At 38.6% G+C, this 19,054-nt stretch overlaps 1 protein-coding gene across 6 annotated transcripts in view; it reads left to right on the top strand.

The window, feature by feature from the left end:
* The window catches only part of strbp (spermatid perinuclear RNA binding protein), a 100,473-nt gene extending 82,630 nt beyond the window's left edge, over positions 1–17,843 (top strand). For 2 of the 6 annotated variants that reach the window (XM_084401068.1, XM_084401067.1), the window contains exons 11-19: positions 1,465–1,570; positions 2,047–2,130; positions 3,098–3,309; positions 6,252–6,401; positions 6,686–6,820; positions 7,784–7,924; positions 8,187–8,319; positions 10,411–10,461; positions 17,157–17,843. In XM_084401068.1, coding sequence (XP_084257194.1) covers positions 1,465–1,570; positions 2,047–2,130; positions 3,098–3,309; positions 6,252–6,401; positions 6,686–6,820; positions 7,784–7,924; positions 8,187–8,319; positions 10,411–10,461; positions 17,157–17,251 — 1,107 coding nt within the window. In that variant the 3' untranslated portion in view covers positions 17,252–17,843. Of the gene's footprint in view, positions 1–1,464; positions 1,571–2,046; positions 2,131–3,097; positions 3,310–6,251; positions 6,402–6,685; positions 6,821–7,783; positions 7,925–8,186; positions 8,320–10,410; positions 10,462–14,582; positions 15,091–17,156 lie in introns of those variants that run through there. The other 4 variants (XM_084401071.1, XM_084401070.1, XM_084401069.1 and 1 more) reach the window with 3 other exon arrangements.
* Positions 17,844–19,054: the final 1,211 nt, after the last annotated feature.

The raw sequence follows: 19,054 nt of genomic DNA, 5'->3' as shown, positions 1-19,054 counted from the left end.
CTGTAGTCTATATCCAACTTAGGCGTGGAGTCTTCCTTTATTTCTTAATTTGTAGCTGCTTTTCGAATGGTAACTCGGTCAATATGTTGGCAATCAGATATTCAATATGTCTTGTACTATCCATAATTGGCCACTCTCTGTGATTGGCAACGGAGGCAAAAGACTCCGGCTATGGATGTGCCTCCCCCTCCAGTTCTCTGTCCCCTCAGACTCGCCTCAGCACAGTTTCCGAAAGATTGTAATTACATCGGCAGATTCTGAGCGCTCGGGGAAGAGCAGCAGTGCTTCCGACTTCAGTGATATTTTATGGTGTTTTATACTGTGGTGAATTTACAAGCAAGAAATGCACATTCTGACACATGAAATGAATAACTAGGAATTTTATTAACATTAAATCACCCTTCTCACATTTGCACCTCAAAATATTGTTTAGGCTGTGCCTCCCTTGCCTCTTTGGGACAATACTAAAAAGACCACTTCAATTTGTGAACTGTTCTGTGATGATATTCTTACAGATGCTCTGATTACTGTAATTAAAGGTGTTTCTCAAAATGGGCTTTCAAATCTTTCTAGAGATACTTTTGGAACCAAAGTTATGGAGCCTGCTAATGGGCTATAACTAAAGTAAACAGCTTTGTCAATATCTGTTGAGATGAGTTAATGCGAGTTAGTTGTAGCATGAATTATTTGTGAGGCAGTCTGCCCCATAATTCCTCTGAACATGGTGATTCAGTGCCCGATGTTCCACACCTACAGGCGCTATCTAGGCTGAAGCAGAGTTATTGCTTTATTATTAAAAGAATAAGCAACAAGTGTTTGTGTGTGTGTGTGTGTGTGTGTATTCAGGGTATGTTTTGAGACCATTTTTTCTGGAGCAGATAATTTAGGTTTGCTCTTTGATAACCTTGATACTAGAGATGCGCCCCGAAGCCTAAATCAGAATTCGGAAAGGCACGGAAAATGAGTAACGCATTCTACGGAGCCCCAAAAGGGACATGGTTAGGCTTGCTGCGGTAGTTAGATTTCACTGATCACGTGAAGAGGGTAAGGAGAATGATTGACAGGACAATGGCAGAGGATTTGATGCGCAACAAATCCTAAGTGTTATTGACAAATATCTTGTCTTGTATAATGTGCGGTTAGTATCGCCGCACCCTATACACAGAGTACGCGTGATCGTTAAAGTAAAAGGCAAGCGCTCATTCAAAAGCGATTTCAATACCCTGCATATTGATAGCTATTGCTGATGACCGCAAATTATATACAATATAATTACTCAACTATATTATTGTGAGAGAATGCAATTATAGAAGGACTAAGATATATATATTTGTCCATCACCATGTCCCTTTAAGGGCTCCATAGAATGTGTAATTTCCTTTCTGAACATAGTATTCTGCTTCGGCACATCCCTACTTGATACCTTTTTATCATATCTAATCTTTGTGTGTGTGTGTGTTTCAGCATGCTCTGCGGCTCATGGCCTTTGGGCAGATCTATAAGGTCTTAGAAATGGACCCTCTCCCCTCAAGTAAACCTTCACAGAAATACCCCTGGTCAGATAAAGAAGGTGAGCAAACATACCTAATTCATTACTTAAACCTGAAGTGTGTCTTTTTTTCCAATATTTAAATACTCATAGTCTAGTTTCATTTGTAGATATAACTATAGTCGCGTCATTCATATGTTGATATCTGTGAAAACTGGCGCTCTTAAAACATTAATCTATTTGTTTGAACATCCTGATCTGCCCGACAACAGTAACTTTGACTCAACCAATGGTGTTGGAGTTTGAGGTGGGCCTGTCTGATTGTCCAATCAAAGAGAGGAAGTTTTGAGAAACCCGTTTGAACAGTCATATTTTTTGCAAATCCATTCAGTGCCACTGAAATTACATACTTTACCTTTTATTTGTTTTAATAATGTACATAATTTAGAAATTTTACACTAACATACAGCTCTATGAGTCTGTTTTCGATGTGGTTTAGTAATTCGTTGTCGGTGTGTTTTCATCGGCACATTAACTTTACTCTTGTGTTGTATCAGGTCTAGGGCTGAAGAGACCTTATGAAGATGGTCTGCTGGACGACAAAGACATCATCAAGAAGATGAAGCGCAACCTGAGAAAAGGTCCGTCTGAGTAATGATAGGCAAATATATTGTCCAGACTAGTTCATTTACTGATATTTGTTGAGATTGTGGGCATCTGCCATTTTCAGTGATTTTTTTTATTTTTTTATAGGTCTTAATTTATGCAAACTTTTTTTGTTATCATTAAATTGCATTGTGTTTTATGTCTATGTATATTGTATATTGTCATTCATCAGCAGATAACGATATGCTCTATAGAGAACAGCATCAGCACTGGGCATTAGAAAATGTTCTTATTGGTCAGGTTTTCTGAAAATGTATAATATTTATGAGTAAGTAATTTTTTTTATTTAATATTTAATACAATATTTTTGTTTAATTTTTAAATGGCATCTGTCAGTTAACTGCATGAATTTAGTACATTATATAATGTGGGAAAATGTGCCTGCCTTATCTCCTATTTAAAACCAGCAAGGACACGCTCATACAGTAACCTGCATTCTCTAGTCGTTTATTCTTTATTATTCCCCTGTTTGGCCGTAAAAGCTTTTGTCCTCTTTCTAGAAAGATTACCGCATAACACGTCTCATTTGTCCTCACCTCAGAATTATTATTTTCCTTTGCTGTATTGTACCTCTAATCTCTCACCTGCTTTCTCTTCTGTAAGCTGTAGAGCTCTCACTCGACTCTTTTATTTGCGGCGTCCCTTCCCTCTCGCTCCACATCCTCCTGCACCTCCATCTCTTGCTCTCTCGTACAGGAAGCAGACAACCGTTGGGAAATCAATGGCATTGATTCTTAATTTCTCTTGGAGCCGCGCTACTGTCCCCAGCCTGTGCTCCTCGCTGGACTCAAATAAATTGCTTTCAAAGCAGCAGAATTTCACAATTAGCCAGCTGACGGAACGAAGAGATGCTACAAAGTTAGAGGACGACCTGTGTGTCTAAGGAGCGTTTCCTTTTCGCTATAATTGCTAACGCTTATTTCTCTTCTTTTTCCCTTCCAGCAGTTCTTGACAGTAAAGCAATAGACTCGAATCAGCCCATGAACGCTCTGATGCGCTTGAACCAGATCCGGCCGGGGCTGCAGTATAAACTGCTGTCTCAGTCAGGTCCGGTTCACGCCCCCGTCTTCACCATGTCTGTAGACGTCGACGGCACTGTCTACGAAGCCTCTGGCTCCTCAAAGAAGACCGCCAAGCTGCACGTGGCTGTAAAGGTACATCTGGACTTTAGTTTGAGGCGTGTGATTATAGGCGTGAGCATTACGTAAGGAAATAAAGGATTAATTCACTCAATTTAGTATTTTGTCATCATTTACTCACCCTTGTGTTATTTGAAACCCATATACGGACAAAAAAATGTCCGAGCTGCTCTCTTCCATGCAATGAAAGTGAACGTTGACTGTAAAGCATCAAAAAGGACAAAAAAAAAAGAAAAGCACCATAAATGTAGTCCGTGTGACCCATGTGGTATTTTATTTATATTATTTCTAACCTTCTGATACTGTAGCTTTACACACTTGTATGGAAAAGAGCAGCTTGGACATTCTGCCTAGGGTGAATAAATAATGACAGAGCTTTTATGTTGGGATGAACTATTCCTTTTAACAATATCCACAATAAGCCACAGTGCTGATGCATTCTCCTGATCCCGTTCTCATTGAATAAATGTGGCAAAAAGGTTTAATAATTAGTGCCAGAGCTAACAATTGTTTTTTATCGATCTGTTGATTTTGTTTTCTTGATTAATCAGATAAAAATGCAAACCTTGTTTAGTTTTTTTCTCTGTGCACGCACAAAAGGTTTAAAGTCAGAATTAAATGCTGTTTACAGCCCAATTTACATCCATATTATGTATTTTCAGAGTTTCCAGGTGTTAAATTCAGGACTTTTTAAAAGCTCCAGTTTGCTGTGCTTGTTTGTAGGGCTGCACAATTTTGCCATTTTGAAATTATGTATCAACATGACTATAAAATCATAATAATAATAATAATAATAATTATTATTATTATTATTATTATTGCTCAATAAAATATTAAACAATACATATTTAAGTAAAATAACAAAAAAATTATTATTTAAATTTAAATGACAATATTTGTATCTCAATTTCTTAGTTTTCAAATGTTAAACCATTGAGCTTTTATTTATGAGCGACCCAAACTCATCACATGCAGACCTGGAGTTTGTGTGGAGCAACATTTACTGTGAACCGAGCCGCTCAGAGATGCTGAAAACACATGGATCATGAGCTGCTTGTGTGTGAATGAACACAGTGTCGCGCTTCATTCTGAAACACAAAACACATATATTTAATTAATTGAATCGCAGCATTTGCGATTGCTCTATGCCATATGTCAGTTTCATTTCGATACAATTGTTCCATTACAATATTCATATACTACACTTTTTCCAGTGTGATCAGGCCAACATATACAGACCTAGTTGTTGTGCTAGTGTTAAGCTCTTATTAGAAGTACACTCGATCGCGTGACCGTGGTTAAATCCATCTGTTAGCGGTATAGATGACCCGTCACTGGATAGAAGGTTACAGCTATGTGTGCTTCTCTTCAGGAAGACCAGTAAAGCTTGTTCCCACACACTCACACCAGTGATTCCCAGGATGCAAAAAGGGCTCAAATCTATGTAATCCCAGAGTGCTTGTGAACAAAGGCTCTGGAGCGTAAGACCACACTAATCCTCTTTCTGTGAGCGCAGCCATTAACAGTACCAGCAGCCCCAATTTGGGTCAGACTGACAAATGAACCCTGGCGCTCTTATGATATCCTTTACCCTGTGTAAACACACACTTAAAGCATGCATTCACCCTAACTGTGAGATATGAGCCATCAATAGCAGTACAAGTGATCAAGTGACAATGTTTTCTTTCTCTATTCATCAATCTTTTGGTGTATTGACTGCTGAAAATTCAGCCCTGCTATCACAGGAAGAAACACATTTTAAAATATATTAAAATAGAAAACAGTTATTTGAAGTTGTAATATTTCATAGTATTAATGTTTTTACTGTATGTCTCATCAAAAAATAAATACTGCCTTGGTGAACATAAGATACTATAAGAGCATACGAGAGAAAAAAAATAATTATTATTAACCGACCCCAAACTTTTGAACCGGTAGTGTATATATAATTAGAGATTTAATTTATCAGTATTTTCAGTATTATTGGCTGACAACTGATATTGTACTAATAGACTGTGCAGTTTATGTATAATATATTTTGTGTATATTTCTATAATATAAGTTATTCAGGATTTTGTTTGGTTAAACATCCAGCTTAATTTGCACAGATCTGTAACTCAGCTTTGTGCCTTTTTTTATACAAGCACAGTCTTTTCGAGGTGATGATTTCTCTCTCAATAATGACCTCAGTATCCAAGAAACGGTCTTCTTTTGATTCAGCCAGCTCATGCTGATGATGGCCACAAAGATGAACTGATCTTTCCCAGCATGTCTCTTCATTTTGTGATACTTTCATAACTAAACCTCCAAAACGAGAGACTTTAAAGCTTTACTTTTTTGGGTCATTGTGTAATTTTCGATAAAAACTTTAAGTAAAATAAGGACTGATGTGGCATAGCCACAGCCTAAATTGAAAGTTTTGAAGAAAAGGGGCACTAAGAGCTTGCAGTTTACACACTACTAAATAGTTTAATGGTGCAACACTAAAAAATTGTTGAAATGTAAATCTACGTATAAACTAAATATTTACGTAATCCTCCAACAAGGAGTAATGGTTAGAATAAAATTGAATTGACTGAATTACATCAATAAGCCTTTGTTTTATCTGACAGACTTAAATCCTTTAAACACACATATACTGAAATAGTTCAATAATCTGTTTTATTTACAACAAAATCATTTTTTTACAGTGTATAAACGACTAGCTACGTTCTGCCTTGAGAACAAATGGTGCAACCTAATAAAGTACTGAGTTAGTTCCAAACTAGTAGTTACAGCACTAAGCCTCTAGTGTGGACTTTATGTTCCAGTGTAAGTTATTAAAGAAGGCTGATGCAACCCTACCCATAGGCGAGTAATAAATGACAACTTACTAAGATATAACACTCTCATTATGTCCTGTTGGATCTCCATGCTGGATCTGTTGTGTGATGATGTTTTGTGGACGTGTGGTGTAGGTGCTACAGGCGATGGGTTACCCCACGGGCTTCGACACAGACCTGGACTCCATGAGTGCAGATGAGAAGTCAGACGGGGAGGGCAAGAGCGAATCGTCCACTCACTCAAGCAATAACACATCACACTCAGACAACTCCAACACGTTGGAGGTACAAGCACACAAACTGCAAACTCCACGTTTACTCAAGCGTTTATTAAATGTTTTTACTGTTCCAGTCAAGTCACATTTATTTAGAAAGTGCTTTATATAGGCTACAATCCAATTGTTTCAATGCAGCTTCACAGAACTAAACAAGAAAATAACAGTGTTAATGTTAAGGTCTTCGATTCTGAAACACGATTTCAGCTCTAAAGCAGCTCTACAGAGGACAATAGTATCATTATTCAGCTCAAGTCTGTGTTGATTCAGTTCAATAACATGTTCTGCATCTAGGTGCGAACTCAGGGTCCTATTTTGACGGCCAGCGGGAAGAACCCGGTCATGGAGCTCAATGAGAAACGTCGCGGGCTGAAGTATGAGCTCATCTCAGAGAGCGGAGGGAGTCACGACAAACGCTTCGTCATGGAGGTGGGCCTCGAACACACATGTACCTCTTAATCCCTATTCGGCAATACAATACTGTTTATTTGCTAAAACGAGCATTAACGCTATTATTATTAGTCATATTTGGAGTTGAGGGTTTTGAACAAACCTCTAGCCCAGATTTTAATGTTTGTTGTGTAACATGCAGATATGAGTGATGCCTCAGATTGAGAGGTGTGGCAGATTGAGAATTCTCAATTTTGATTTTATGGTGACTTTAACAAAAGTATAACAAAAAGTCTTGGTATAACAAAAGTCTTAATTATAATTTCAAGAGGTCTTGCTGCATATTTGTGGACGTAAAACAGGAATCGCAATATGGTTTGATGTGATTATTAAACTTCAAAAGGCTCTAATTTAATTGTGAGTGATGTGAGTTTCAAAATCAAAAATGGTATGCTAAGTGATTCCTTTTGATCTGCTATTGATGAATTCTGAAAATGATTATGGTGTTCATATTTTAATGTTTTGTAAGTGGCTGTAAGAGTGCTTATCTCTCTTATCTTTTTGAATGAGCCGGGAGCAGTGACGCATAGACATTTCAAAATAAGTGTCCCAGTGTATTTTAGGCTTGTTTATAATTAAGTCTTAAAGTATTATGCATACAGTATTTTTTTCTGGATATTTTAGTATATTATTTATGAAATAAACTTTTCTGGTTTACTCAAAGTAAACTCTTGCAGCCTTTCTCAGGGCCGACCTGTTACAGGAAAGACTAAGAACATTATATAACACATTTAATATATGGATTTTTCTAGTATCAGCACAACAATCTTTTTATTGCCTTTCTTTGAAAACATTGTCATCATTTCAGCAAAATCCAATTTCAATCGACCTCTAAAAAGAAAGCACCTTATCATACACATCATCTCACATTTCAGTCATTGATGGCGGATGTATGATGTAATTTCCTGTTCAACCCTCCTCATCCCGTGCTCTCGTTGGCAGGTGGAAGTCGACGGGCAGAAGTTTCGCGGCGCAGGGCCCAATAAGAAAGTAGCCAAAGCCAGCGCTGCCCTCGCAGCTCTAGAGAAGCTCTTCTCCGGGCCTAATGCTGCTGGAAACAAGAAGAAGAAAATAATCCCTCCGGTAGGTCGTCGGTTGCTTCCATTAGTGATCAATAATGTCCAGATTCGGAGTGTCTCTCCAATAACTGGGGTCAGCGCCTGGTGATTCATGACTGCTGGATTAGATATTCAGTGATAAAGATATCCTGGATGAAACTGGGACCTGCAGACTAACTCATCGTTTTTCTCCAGAAATCAATCTGTGGCAACCTTACACATAAAACACTGTGGCATTACTGTAGATTCTCAGTGCTCATTAAAGCCTGTGTGTGTGTGTGTTGTAGAGTAAAGGGGCATTAGCTGCAGCTGCTGCTGTGTCTGCCGCTGCGGTCCAGGCCGCACGAGGACGAGGAAGACCCACTCTCACGCGAGGAGCTTTCGTCAGCGCTGCGGCCGCACCGGGATACGTCACGCCAGGTGTGTGTTTGATGACAGTCTTTCTATAGTGACTAAAAGCCTGTTTACTTCAAGTTGACTTTTTTGACTCATGTAAAATTGCATGCAACAATGCATTTCTATAAAAGAAGCCCCAATTTACCTATAACCATCATTCAAAAGTTTGGAGTCAGTAAGATTTTTTTTTATTATAAATTAATACTTAACTTGATTCTTTAAATTGATCAAAAGTGATAGAAATCTTTTGTAAAATAACAATTTGTCTTTACTATTTCAAATAAATGCTGTTCTTTTGAACTTTATATTCGTCAAATTATCCAGAAAAAAATCACTGTATCACGGTTTCCACAAAAATGTTAAGTAGCACAATGTTTCCAATATTGGTAAGAATTTGAGCACCAAATAAGCATTTTAAGTTGAAATAATACTTCACTGTTACGGTTTAATTAAGTTTTTTTTTTTTTATCAATTCAGTGTAGCCTTGGTGAGTGCAAGAGACAAAATAAATTTTTTCAGACCCCAAACTTTTGAATAGTAAATGGCTGAAACAAATTTTTGTACTATTTTGGTTAATACACTGAAAACTAAAATCAATTGTTTTAAATGCTATTGACTAGGAATGCGCCCTGAAGCCTAAATCCGAATTCGGAAAGGCACGGAAAATGAGTAACGCATTCTACGGAGCCCCTAAAGGGACATGGTTAGGCTTGCTGCGGTAGTTAGATTTCACTGATCATGTGAAGAGGGTAAGGAGAATGACTGACAGAACAATGGTGGAAGATTTGATGCGCAACAGATCCTGAGTGTTATTGACAAATATCTTGTCTTATACCATGGTCTGGGTGAATACTCGATTCTGATTGGCTGCAGGGTGTCCATTAAAAAGTGACACAAGAGGACACCTAGTAAAGGAGTCTGTTTACCGTTCGAAATTAATAAATAAATGCACTGGCTACATCAGCTGTGAGTAACCATAGCAACAGGCAGTCAAAGTATCTATACGGACTATAAATCGAGCGGCCTATAAATATCTCCAGTTGCTAAATAAACCGTCAGGTGTAACCAGGGAAACCAAATTATTGTTTGTAAAAACTTTAGATTTTGATTGTAAAACTAATTAAAATATAAACTAATGTTTTAAAAATGTGTTATTTGGCAAGTGACCATGGTATAAGCAGGTTAATGCCCTTCGAGGTGTCCATTGTTTGTCAGGTATTAATGGACTTCGGCGGAGGTCCTCCGCTGCGCGTCGGACGGTTCACGCCTCGCCGTCGTCCATTAAAACCTGACAATGGACACCTCGAAGGGCATTAACCCTTACTTGTATAATGTGCGGTCAGTGCCACTGCTCCCTATCCACAGAGAACGTGTGATCACGAAAGTTAAGTGAAAGTAAAAACCGAGCGTTCATTCAAAAGCGATTTTAATACCCTGCATATTGATAGCTATCCCTGATGCCCGCAAATTATATACAATATAATTACACAACTTTATAATTGCAAGAGAACGCAAAATCATTGGAATATATATATTTTTTTATATAAAAATATTATATTTTTCCTCCCATCTCGTATTTTTTTTCCATCACCATGTCCCTTTAGAGGCTCCATTGCATCATTTCATTTCTGAACATAGTATTCGGCATCCCTACGATTGACCGATACTATCAAACATTTTAATTTCGCTGATATGGAACTGATATATTGCGCATCTCTAAACTCCAAACAATATGCAGAAGTATTTTTTATTTTTTTATTCTTTTTTTATATTTCCTTCAGTTATCTGAACATTTTTAGGGAATGATGAAAAATGTTTTCAAATATATTCAATGGCTTTAATTAATAGCTTCAATAGCTTTAAACAAATGATCTGGTCAATAAGCTTTCATTTTGATGAGAACACCAACTCATGTTGTTTTTAACATGGTATTTTGTCACAACACTGTTTGCATCCATATTTGCTTGTTCATGAGTAGATGTATTTACATATAATCAGTTTATAGTTTATATAATAGTATTCAGAAAGGCTCTTTCACATGACTCATGTCAGTAAGATTGTGAAGGAGTCTTAACACTTACTTCCCCGTCCGTCATGAATCCTGTGTTCTCACAGGCTTTGGAGCCCCATACGGGTACAGCGCTGCGGCCGCCACTCCTGCATACGGTACGTACCCCTTCCTTCCCGTCCTCCCTTCCTCCAGTCAGGGTCTAGGGTCCAAATCTGCCCCCACTTACTCCCCCATTCAGCTCTCCAATTGGGCTTTCAAACCCCCACAAAGAATCCCGTAGAGAAACGACTCCCTGGACGATGGAACTGAACCATAACCTTTTGGTTCTTAATTGTGGTTGGAGCAAGACTTGCTGCACCTGGCCTGAGTGTGACTTTGCTCGTCTAGTCTGCCTGCTCGACGCTTGGCCCGTTTCTCCTGACTCTGGGCGGCTCTCGAAGCGTCAGCGTAGTGCTACTGTCTACAGCACACAGTTACACCATTCAAAGCAGCCGCTGGGCATGATGGCCTGAGAGGAGAGATCACGCTAAGCACAGTTTGAAGACTAGTACTGCGACTAGCTGGCAAATAAGGGACAGTTCACCCAAATATGAAAATTCTGTCATCATTTATTCACCCTCATATCATTTTCAAATCTGTATTTCCTCACACAATTAAAGTCAGCGGGTTCCAAAAAACAACATTGGAATCCATTGACCTTAATTGTAGAGACAAAAAAATGGTTGGAAAAAAGGCTTAAAAAACATCAAGGTGAGTAAATGATGACTGTTTAATTTTTTGGGGGAACTATCCCTTTAAGACACCATTAAATAACACTTTAATAGTTCAACCCTGCGCCATCTAAAAGTATGTTCGCACCAAGAATGATTTAACATATACTATATAAGCGTCCACTTTAAATGCTTGCGCTCTTTAGAGTCGGGTGGATTCTGATTGGCTGACAATGGGGGAAAAATTATTCTGAAAGTAATTCCAGCAAAATTGTTATAGTTGTGGACTTCACTGTTTTCATGGAATTAGTACAATTATTAAAACTTTATAATTATAGTTAACATTATAGTTATCATCCTAGGTGTGAACAGCCCTTTACTATTTGCTTGAATCGCTCCGTTAGTAGCAAAATCCCTTATTTAATTTCTGTACAGGTCAGGGGGCATGTTTATAAAATCAAAAATGAAATTATTATCATTGCTCACCCTCATGCCATCCTCCATCTCTGTGAGTTCATATAATGAAAGGCTGCCGCAGTCTATAATCCATATGACCCCAGTGAAAGAATCAATGAAGCCAAACAATAGGTGTAAGAAAAAAAGTTATATTTTTAACTTTCTGTAAATCATTGTGTCTGGTATGAGCGTTCATGAGAGGGACGTTGTGTCGTGACTTTAATGCGTTTTGAAGTTCACTTGAGAAGTAACGTGGAAGCACGGAGGACCGCTTTTTCTCGCGTGAACTTCACAAAACATGTATGTCACGTGTCACATTGTCCCTCTCATGACCGGAATACAAATGTACATTTAATGTGTTATATTTTTTACACACACCAATCATTTGGCTTCAGAAGTCATTGGTTCATCCACTGGGGTTGTATGGATTACGGTCACGATTGCGGTGTGTGGTTTTTCATGCGTCAACCGAGCAGCAGGTGTTCAGAAATCAGTGACTCTCAGAAATCTTCTTTGTGTTTATCTGAAGGTGGCTTGAGGGTGAGTAAATGGTGAGAGAATTAACAATTTTGAGTGAACTCTCCCTTTAAATTGATCACTTAATTCTTTTAATAATAAATCACATTAAATCAACTTTCTAAATTGGCATCCCCAGTTAATATTCTAGTAAACACAGTATAATCTTCAAACTTGAGTCCACCCGCCTGTACATACTAGACTAGAGAAAGCTCTGACTGATGAGAAGAGTGTTAAGTGTTCATCAGATGTACACTTCAAAATCTCAGCAGTGTTTCAGCCTCTGTTTTATAGAGTGATTTCGGACATACTGTACTGCTATACAGCAGAGAAGGCACATTCAGAACAGTTCATTTGTACTATTTATGTAGTATATTTATTAATGTTTTAAATTATTTCTTTAAAGTTTAGTAATTTTGTTATGTGCTTTTGTCATTTGTTTTAAAAAAGTTTATTAGTTGTTTTATTAGTTTAAAAAATATTTCTATTCAGCTTTATATTTGTTTCAGTTTTAGTCGTTTTTTTTTAAAGCAAGTTTAAAAAAAAACATTTCACATTTTTTAATAAATAAGTTTAAGTGTAAGTTTTTCATTGAATATTTATATATATTTTTTTATTTTAGCTTTATTTCTATTAAGAAAAACCAATAAAGGCTTTAATGGTTTTAATTTCAGTTAATAATTTGACTGACCTCGAATAACTGCCGTTTTATGTTTAATATTCATCACGCGCCATTGTCATAATCGGCTGAAACTGCTGCTGAGTTTTGACACAGTTTATTCCCGTTATACTCCACGCAAGCACACCGCTCAGGGACGCCCATTCACACTGCAACTTCTAAACACACAAATAGAGGAATGCGCACACAGTAAACAGATTTGTAAGCGCCTCTCCGGTCAGGCCCAGATGAAGATGCTTTGAATGAGCCTTATGTGCAGGGGGGACTAGGTGAGGTGGGCTCAGCGGGAACGAGGGTTTGTGTGTTCATTCCTCGCAGGATGAGGGGGGTGGTGGGTATGGGGTTGCTCCCAGCGGCCTGGTCTCTGCCTGCCACATAAAGACTGTTCCTTTAGGTGGAAGGTGAAACCTGGTATTGTGCTGTAAGAGAACAGTGCGCCCCTCTCTTTGACGTCTCTCCGGTTTGGTGCCTGAGAGCTGTGTGCATGCAGTAATTCTCACCAGTCATCTTACGCTGTCCAACCCTCTTCCTCCTGTTGCTGCTTTGGGATTTCTAAATGGGAACGACTGTGAGACTACGACTACAGTTCTATTCACACACACATGCACTCACACACACACACACACACACGGCACAGAATGAACACTCCACATAAGAGCGCCAGCCAGCAAATCACTCCTGTAACCCTCCATGTGCCCCGACCCACAATTCAAATATATGGTTCAGACACCACTATTAACTTTATTACTTTCAATTAGATAGTTCTGTCTAGTTGTCAAAACTAGGGCTGGGTGATATATTGAATATTTATGGACATTATTAAGTATGGACATGAATATCACGATGGCATTGTGCTGTTTTTACATTTCTTCAAGACTATGCTAGTAAACGAACCTGCTTATATGTACTGAATGTCGCAACTTAATGCAATAGTGATAAAGACAGATATTTTTATTAGCGTCTCGGATTTAAACCTTTCGGAAACAAAAGTTCATCTTGTCTCTGGAAAACAGTTCTCTTAAAATTAATGAACAAAAACAAGTATTAGTCCACGGAAATGTTACTGTATTTTATTGTTTGATTTCTACACTGTGAATACAATTTAAAAAAATCATTTTAGTGTGTTAATTTCATAAAAACGGTGGAAAACATACCTTGAATATTTTTTGTTAGATTTATACACTGTGAATAAAATACATTTTATTTTAAGTTTGTGAAAAAACTAACTAAAATGTCACTGTATGTTATTGTTTGTTAGATTTATATATTGTAAATAAAGCCAAATCGAATAGATAATTATTATTCCTTTAATTTAGTGTGTTAATTTAGTGGAAAACATACCATAATTTTTTTTAAACTATAATTTAACTGTATTTTATTGTTTGATTTATACAATACCAAAATTGGTGATTGTTTGGTTAAAGTCTTGGGGACTTTAGAAAAATCATACTTTCCAAGCACAAACACAAAGGCTGGAAAATATTGAAATTATTACACCATCATTCAATGTACAGAATATCTGCGACAAGTAATTGAAATATCAACCAATCAAATGAAAGATCTGGAGCTGTTAGATTCTCAGATTATCTACATTATATCGCCCAGCCCTACTCAAGAGCCATTTTTCATAAGATGACTGAATATACCATGTGGTTCAGCAGGTCAACTGTATGTGTATATCATATCACATGACATTAGCCAGCAGGTACATGTGTGTCATCTCCTATCTGAATGAATGCTTGATTTCTGCCCTCTCTCTTCACCTGACCTCACTCTTCTCCTCCCCTCTCTTGGGCTCATATCCCCATGCTAGAATGAGACTGAATTGGCTCTAGCTTCATTTAAAACAAAACACCCTCAGGTCTTTTATTTTATCCTGGACTTATGTGGAGTGCTCTTTTCATTTTCTCTCTAGGTTTGCCCAAGAGAATGCTTCTGTTGCCCGTCATGAAAGTGCCCGCCTACCCCGTCCCCCACTACTCTTTCTTTTAGCTCAGGAGCCTACCTTACACACACACACACACACACACACACACACACACACACACACACACTGCGTAAATGTACGTGAGAAGGGAAGGTCAGAGAGCACATCCCTATCACACGCAGGGACAGCTATGAGGGTATATTTGTAAAGAGCTTTTTATTTGATCATTATCACATTTGTCTTCTGGTTTTAAACAAATACAGGTTTTATGTTCTTCAGAAAGAAAACTTGAAGGATTTGTACTGTGAATTGTTACCTCATTCTTGGACATTTTAAATTATATCAGCCTCTTTTGTTATCATGGTTTTTCTTGTAGAATGGGAATAGGCATGACAGGCTTTACTCTATGTACGGATATCAGGAGCTGTGCTTAAGATGTATAGATCTAATTCAAACTACTGCTTACAAATAAACCTTTATCTTCATCAACTGCCAAGCACTGACTGTTGTATATTTCAGACCTCTTTAGTTACTCGTGTAGCAGTTACATGTTCTTCTATAGCAGTTTTAGCCGCTCTGAATGAACATTTGGTGTAGCTTTCAGATACTTAAAGAAGTTTTAAGGCATGTTCCAGGTTCAATGCGACTTGTGCTCGATGGACAGCATCTTCACATTCTGTTGATGACCACAGATAAAAGCTTTGATTTGTCCCTCAGTTTGTAAGTGAAAACTGCTGTAATGCACTTTCTGTGAAAGTCTATCCTAAAGGTTTGTTTTTGTTTTGTACTTCGTTTTTTCGTTTGGTTTTGTTGGACTAAATCGAAGTCTATGTAAGTCTATTCTGAAGTTGTTTTGTTTTATGTTTTAGTCTTTTCGTTTGGTTTTGTTAGACTAAATCAAAGCATTGACTGTGTTAACATGTATAATGTCAAAGCGATATTTTAATGTTATCTGTTTTAATATAAAAATTCCAGTGCAATAGACTTCCATCAAGTACATTGTGCACACGATTTGTTTTTACAAACTGAGGGACGAGTCCGTTCTCTTCTGTGATAATTGACAGCGTGTATTGAACCCGGAACATGACTTTTTATTTCATTCTAGCAGCTTGTGTTTCCAGACAGAGCTTGTTTTAAAACGTTGGACGTTTAAGAATATCAGCCTGCAGTTTAGTAGCTTTTTTGGGCAGTTAACGCATGTCGAGATGGCCTTTGAACCCTTTCTGCTGACCTGACCCCTTTTGCTGTCCCAATGAATGAATGGTGACCCTGTCTCGAGCTAGTTATGAAGCTGATTATTCCATTCGTAGTCATGAAACATTACGTTGCTGTCTCCTCACAGAAGGTTTGGTTGATCAGGCTCTAGATGAGGACTGAACAGGTAGTAGTAGAGTTGAACCATACAAAGACACACATTACACACACAGCTCAAACACGGCCCCTCACATGGACACACACCGGAGCCTCCAGTCACAGCCTTACAGCGGAGAATCGAAAGCAGCAACAAGGGATCCATGGAGACATGCTACTGAAATGTCTTTTTGTCCTTTTTTGTTTTGACTTCTTGGTGAGTGTCTTATTGTGTGTGAGATGTTATTTCATACTCCTCCAAAGGCCAGCACAAGCGAATTCACATTGAGGTTCACGTGCGCTCACTTTGCTCGGGGGGTCTTTCCTAACCACTGCTATTTTAGTATCAATACTTTTAATGTTTTTTTTTTCATGTTTATTTAGTTTGTTTTTGCCATTTTTATTTGATTTATTTCAAAATAAAAAGTTATTTTTTTTATTCATGAACTTTTTACAAAAATGGTTTCAGTTATCTGTAATAACCCTGTTCCTGACCCTTTGAGCTACAGACGATGCCGCACACCTGTAATATAACATTGGCTTCTGCAAAGACGCTAGTCCCTGTTTCTACAAACGTTCTGGATTTAACGTTCATGAAACATTGACTCCATTGGTTCCCCTTGGATCATGTGGATCAATGCTTGTGCTGGCTTATGGCTGGGTCATGATCATCGCTTACCAAAGAGGAACTCCATCTCCATGGTTAAACGAGTGGTCACTGTATTCCCATTCATTGTAAACGGATCCCTCCCATTCGTCATGGTCATCCTCAAGTGTCCACTCAGAACCAATGGCCCGTCCTCTTTGGTAGTGATAGCAGTCATTGTACTATACTCTCTCCAAAATCACAACAGATCTGATTTGTCAGAGTTATGTACTAACTACATCTGTATGGAAACCTCAGAGGTGCCACATACGTTTCACATTTCCTCTGCCTTGTATCAAAGGAATGAGCTCCAAGTTTTTTTCCGTTTTGTCGGAAAGTTAACCGTGCAGCTTAAGTTGTTGATGTCTTTTTTATTAACCTGAGACGCTCCCAGTGCAATGAAAACCCCACGTACAGCCCGAAAGAGCAGAGACCCTAGTATCCACCCCTGTGGCACACCCTAACCCCGTTTCCCTCCTGCCATCAGAATGTATATATATATACCGCTGCCTCCTGCCGTGCCGCATCATTAATCGCAGCTCTCTCTGCTCTTGTCCTCACTGTAGGTGGTCTTTTCATTGACAATCCCTTTTACCAGCCGCGGACCATCGCTCCTTTTTTTATTCACTTGGGTCCTCAAGATCTCTTCTCTGACTTCTAGAACCATCAGGTTGTGTGGCTCTAAACTGTCGTACCACTCCAGGCATGACCAGGCTGTCTCCACCGCACAGAGACGGCCCAAACTTCATTCACAAACCCATCCAAACCCAATCTAAGGATCCAAAAATGCACCACTCTTACAAAAGCAATACTCTATTTGACTTGCTCGTCCCCGAAAACCGGCTGGGGACCTCGGTTCCTCCTTATATAGCAATACACTTGAACTCTTTTGGGCTTTAAGCTTACTTGAGATGTGAATGTTCGGTTGAGTCTTACTCAAACTTGGCATTGCAATATAGTCATTTTCATTGTATATTCACCACATGTGTATGTGTGGCTATATTATAAATACATGCATATATATGTATGGTCTATGGCACTATAAATATATATGTGTAGATATACCGATGTACTTATGTATATTTATATGCAGTATATATATATACATATACATATTCTTGGTATTAATTATTTTAGAATTGGAAAGTGATATGTAACCATTATACTAGGATATAACTTTCTTCCAGTTTTATATATACAGTATACATATATGCTAAGCAATTTAATCTAGTAAATTATTCTTGTGAAAATGCAATATGAAAGCCCTTTTCTTAATCTACCTGTAGTAGATTAGTGATGCTTCCTTCTCTCCGACTCGAGCGGCCTCGCCGTGTCTTTTCGTCAGATCTGCGCGCGCGTGCGTGTTTTTGCTCAGTCGACCAAAGTCTGGCGTTCTGGTTGGGTTGAGAGGTCGTCCTCCAAACATCTGGCCACCGTGCCGCCTACACCCACACCTCACAGGCGAACACGCAGGTCTTTCTAAAGCACATCCGACGGCAGATTGGTTTCCTCTTTCTGGCCGTTGACTGGGGTGCATACTCGTACACGTCATCACGGTATGAGGGGCAGCTAGTGTGACCCGGTCACTCACTCACTCACTTCTCCCTGCAAAAGCACAGGTGACTCTCTTAACGCGGCATAGGTGGCCCTTCATTCGCCTTTCCATTCATTCTGTCATTCGTACTTCTCAGGCCTGTTTCACACTGCACACAAAAGGCACATATTTGGACACATTTCAGTGGCCATGTTACAGCATTCACATTGCCTGCACAATCATAGCAGAAGCGTAGCTGCAAGTTTCTGTGCTCTGCCTGTTCTTGCAGAAAACATGCTGAAAATGTGCTATTTAGCAACACAATATTTAGCATTAAAGGCTTTTATGCAGTGACAGGCACACAAACAGTAGTTTCTATTCAGAAAGTCGGACTGAATCCAGATCACTGAAGGAGTTTATAGCTACACTTTGTGTTTGGGTTCAGTTCCGTGTAGAGCAAGTTTTCAGTAGCTGACTCCCGATAGCTGTTTAATAGACTCTGGTTGTTATTAAAGGAAATGCTCAATTTAGTCAACCGGAAATCCCTATTTTTCTCAGTAGTACTGCAGTTCTGTGTGTGTGAAAGCGCAATGCATGTTTTACCGCCGCTCACACGTGTTGTGAAACAGGCCTCGGGTTAATGCAGCAGCAAGCAGTCGCTTTTTACTTTTGTGCGTTTTTCTTCAGCAGGTCTGTTGTAGCGCAACTGTAGGCCAACTAATTAATAACAGCTCTCAAAAGACTCCCAGATACAGTACCAACCACAGAGCACAGAAATGGGAATACGCTTGATGATATCCTTTTAGCTGTGCTATATTCAGATTTACAGCTATTCGAAGAACCGTCAGGATTGTTTTACTGTACTCTGAATGCTTATCGTTAAGTAATTTTTATATAAAAATGTCCTTCTCTTGTTAGCTTCACATGTAC

The sequence above is a fragment of the Rutilus rutilus genome (genome assembly GCF_951802725.1).
Source record: "Rutilus rutilus genome assembly, chromosome: 25".
Classification (NCBI taxonomy): Eukaryota; Metazoa; Chordata; class Actinopteri; order Cypriniformes; family Leuciscidae; genus Rutilus; species Rutilus rutilus.
The sequence above is the reverse complement of the archived record's forward strand: the minus strand, read 5'-3'. Positions and strand labels throughout refer to the sequence as shown.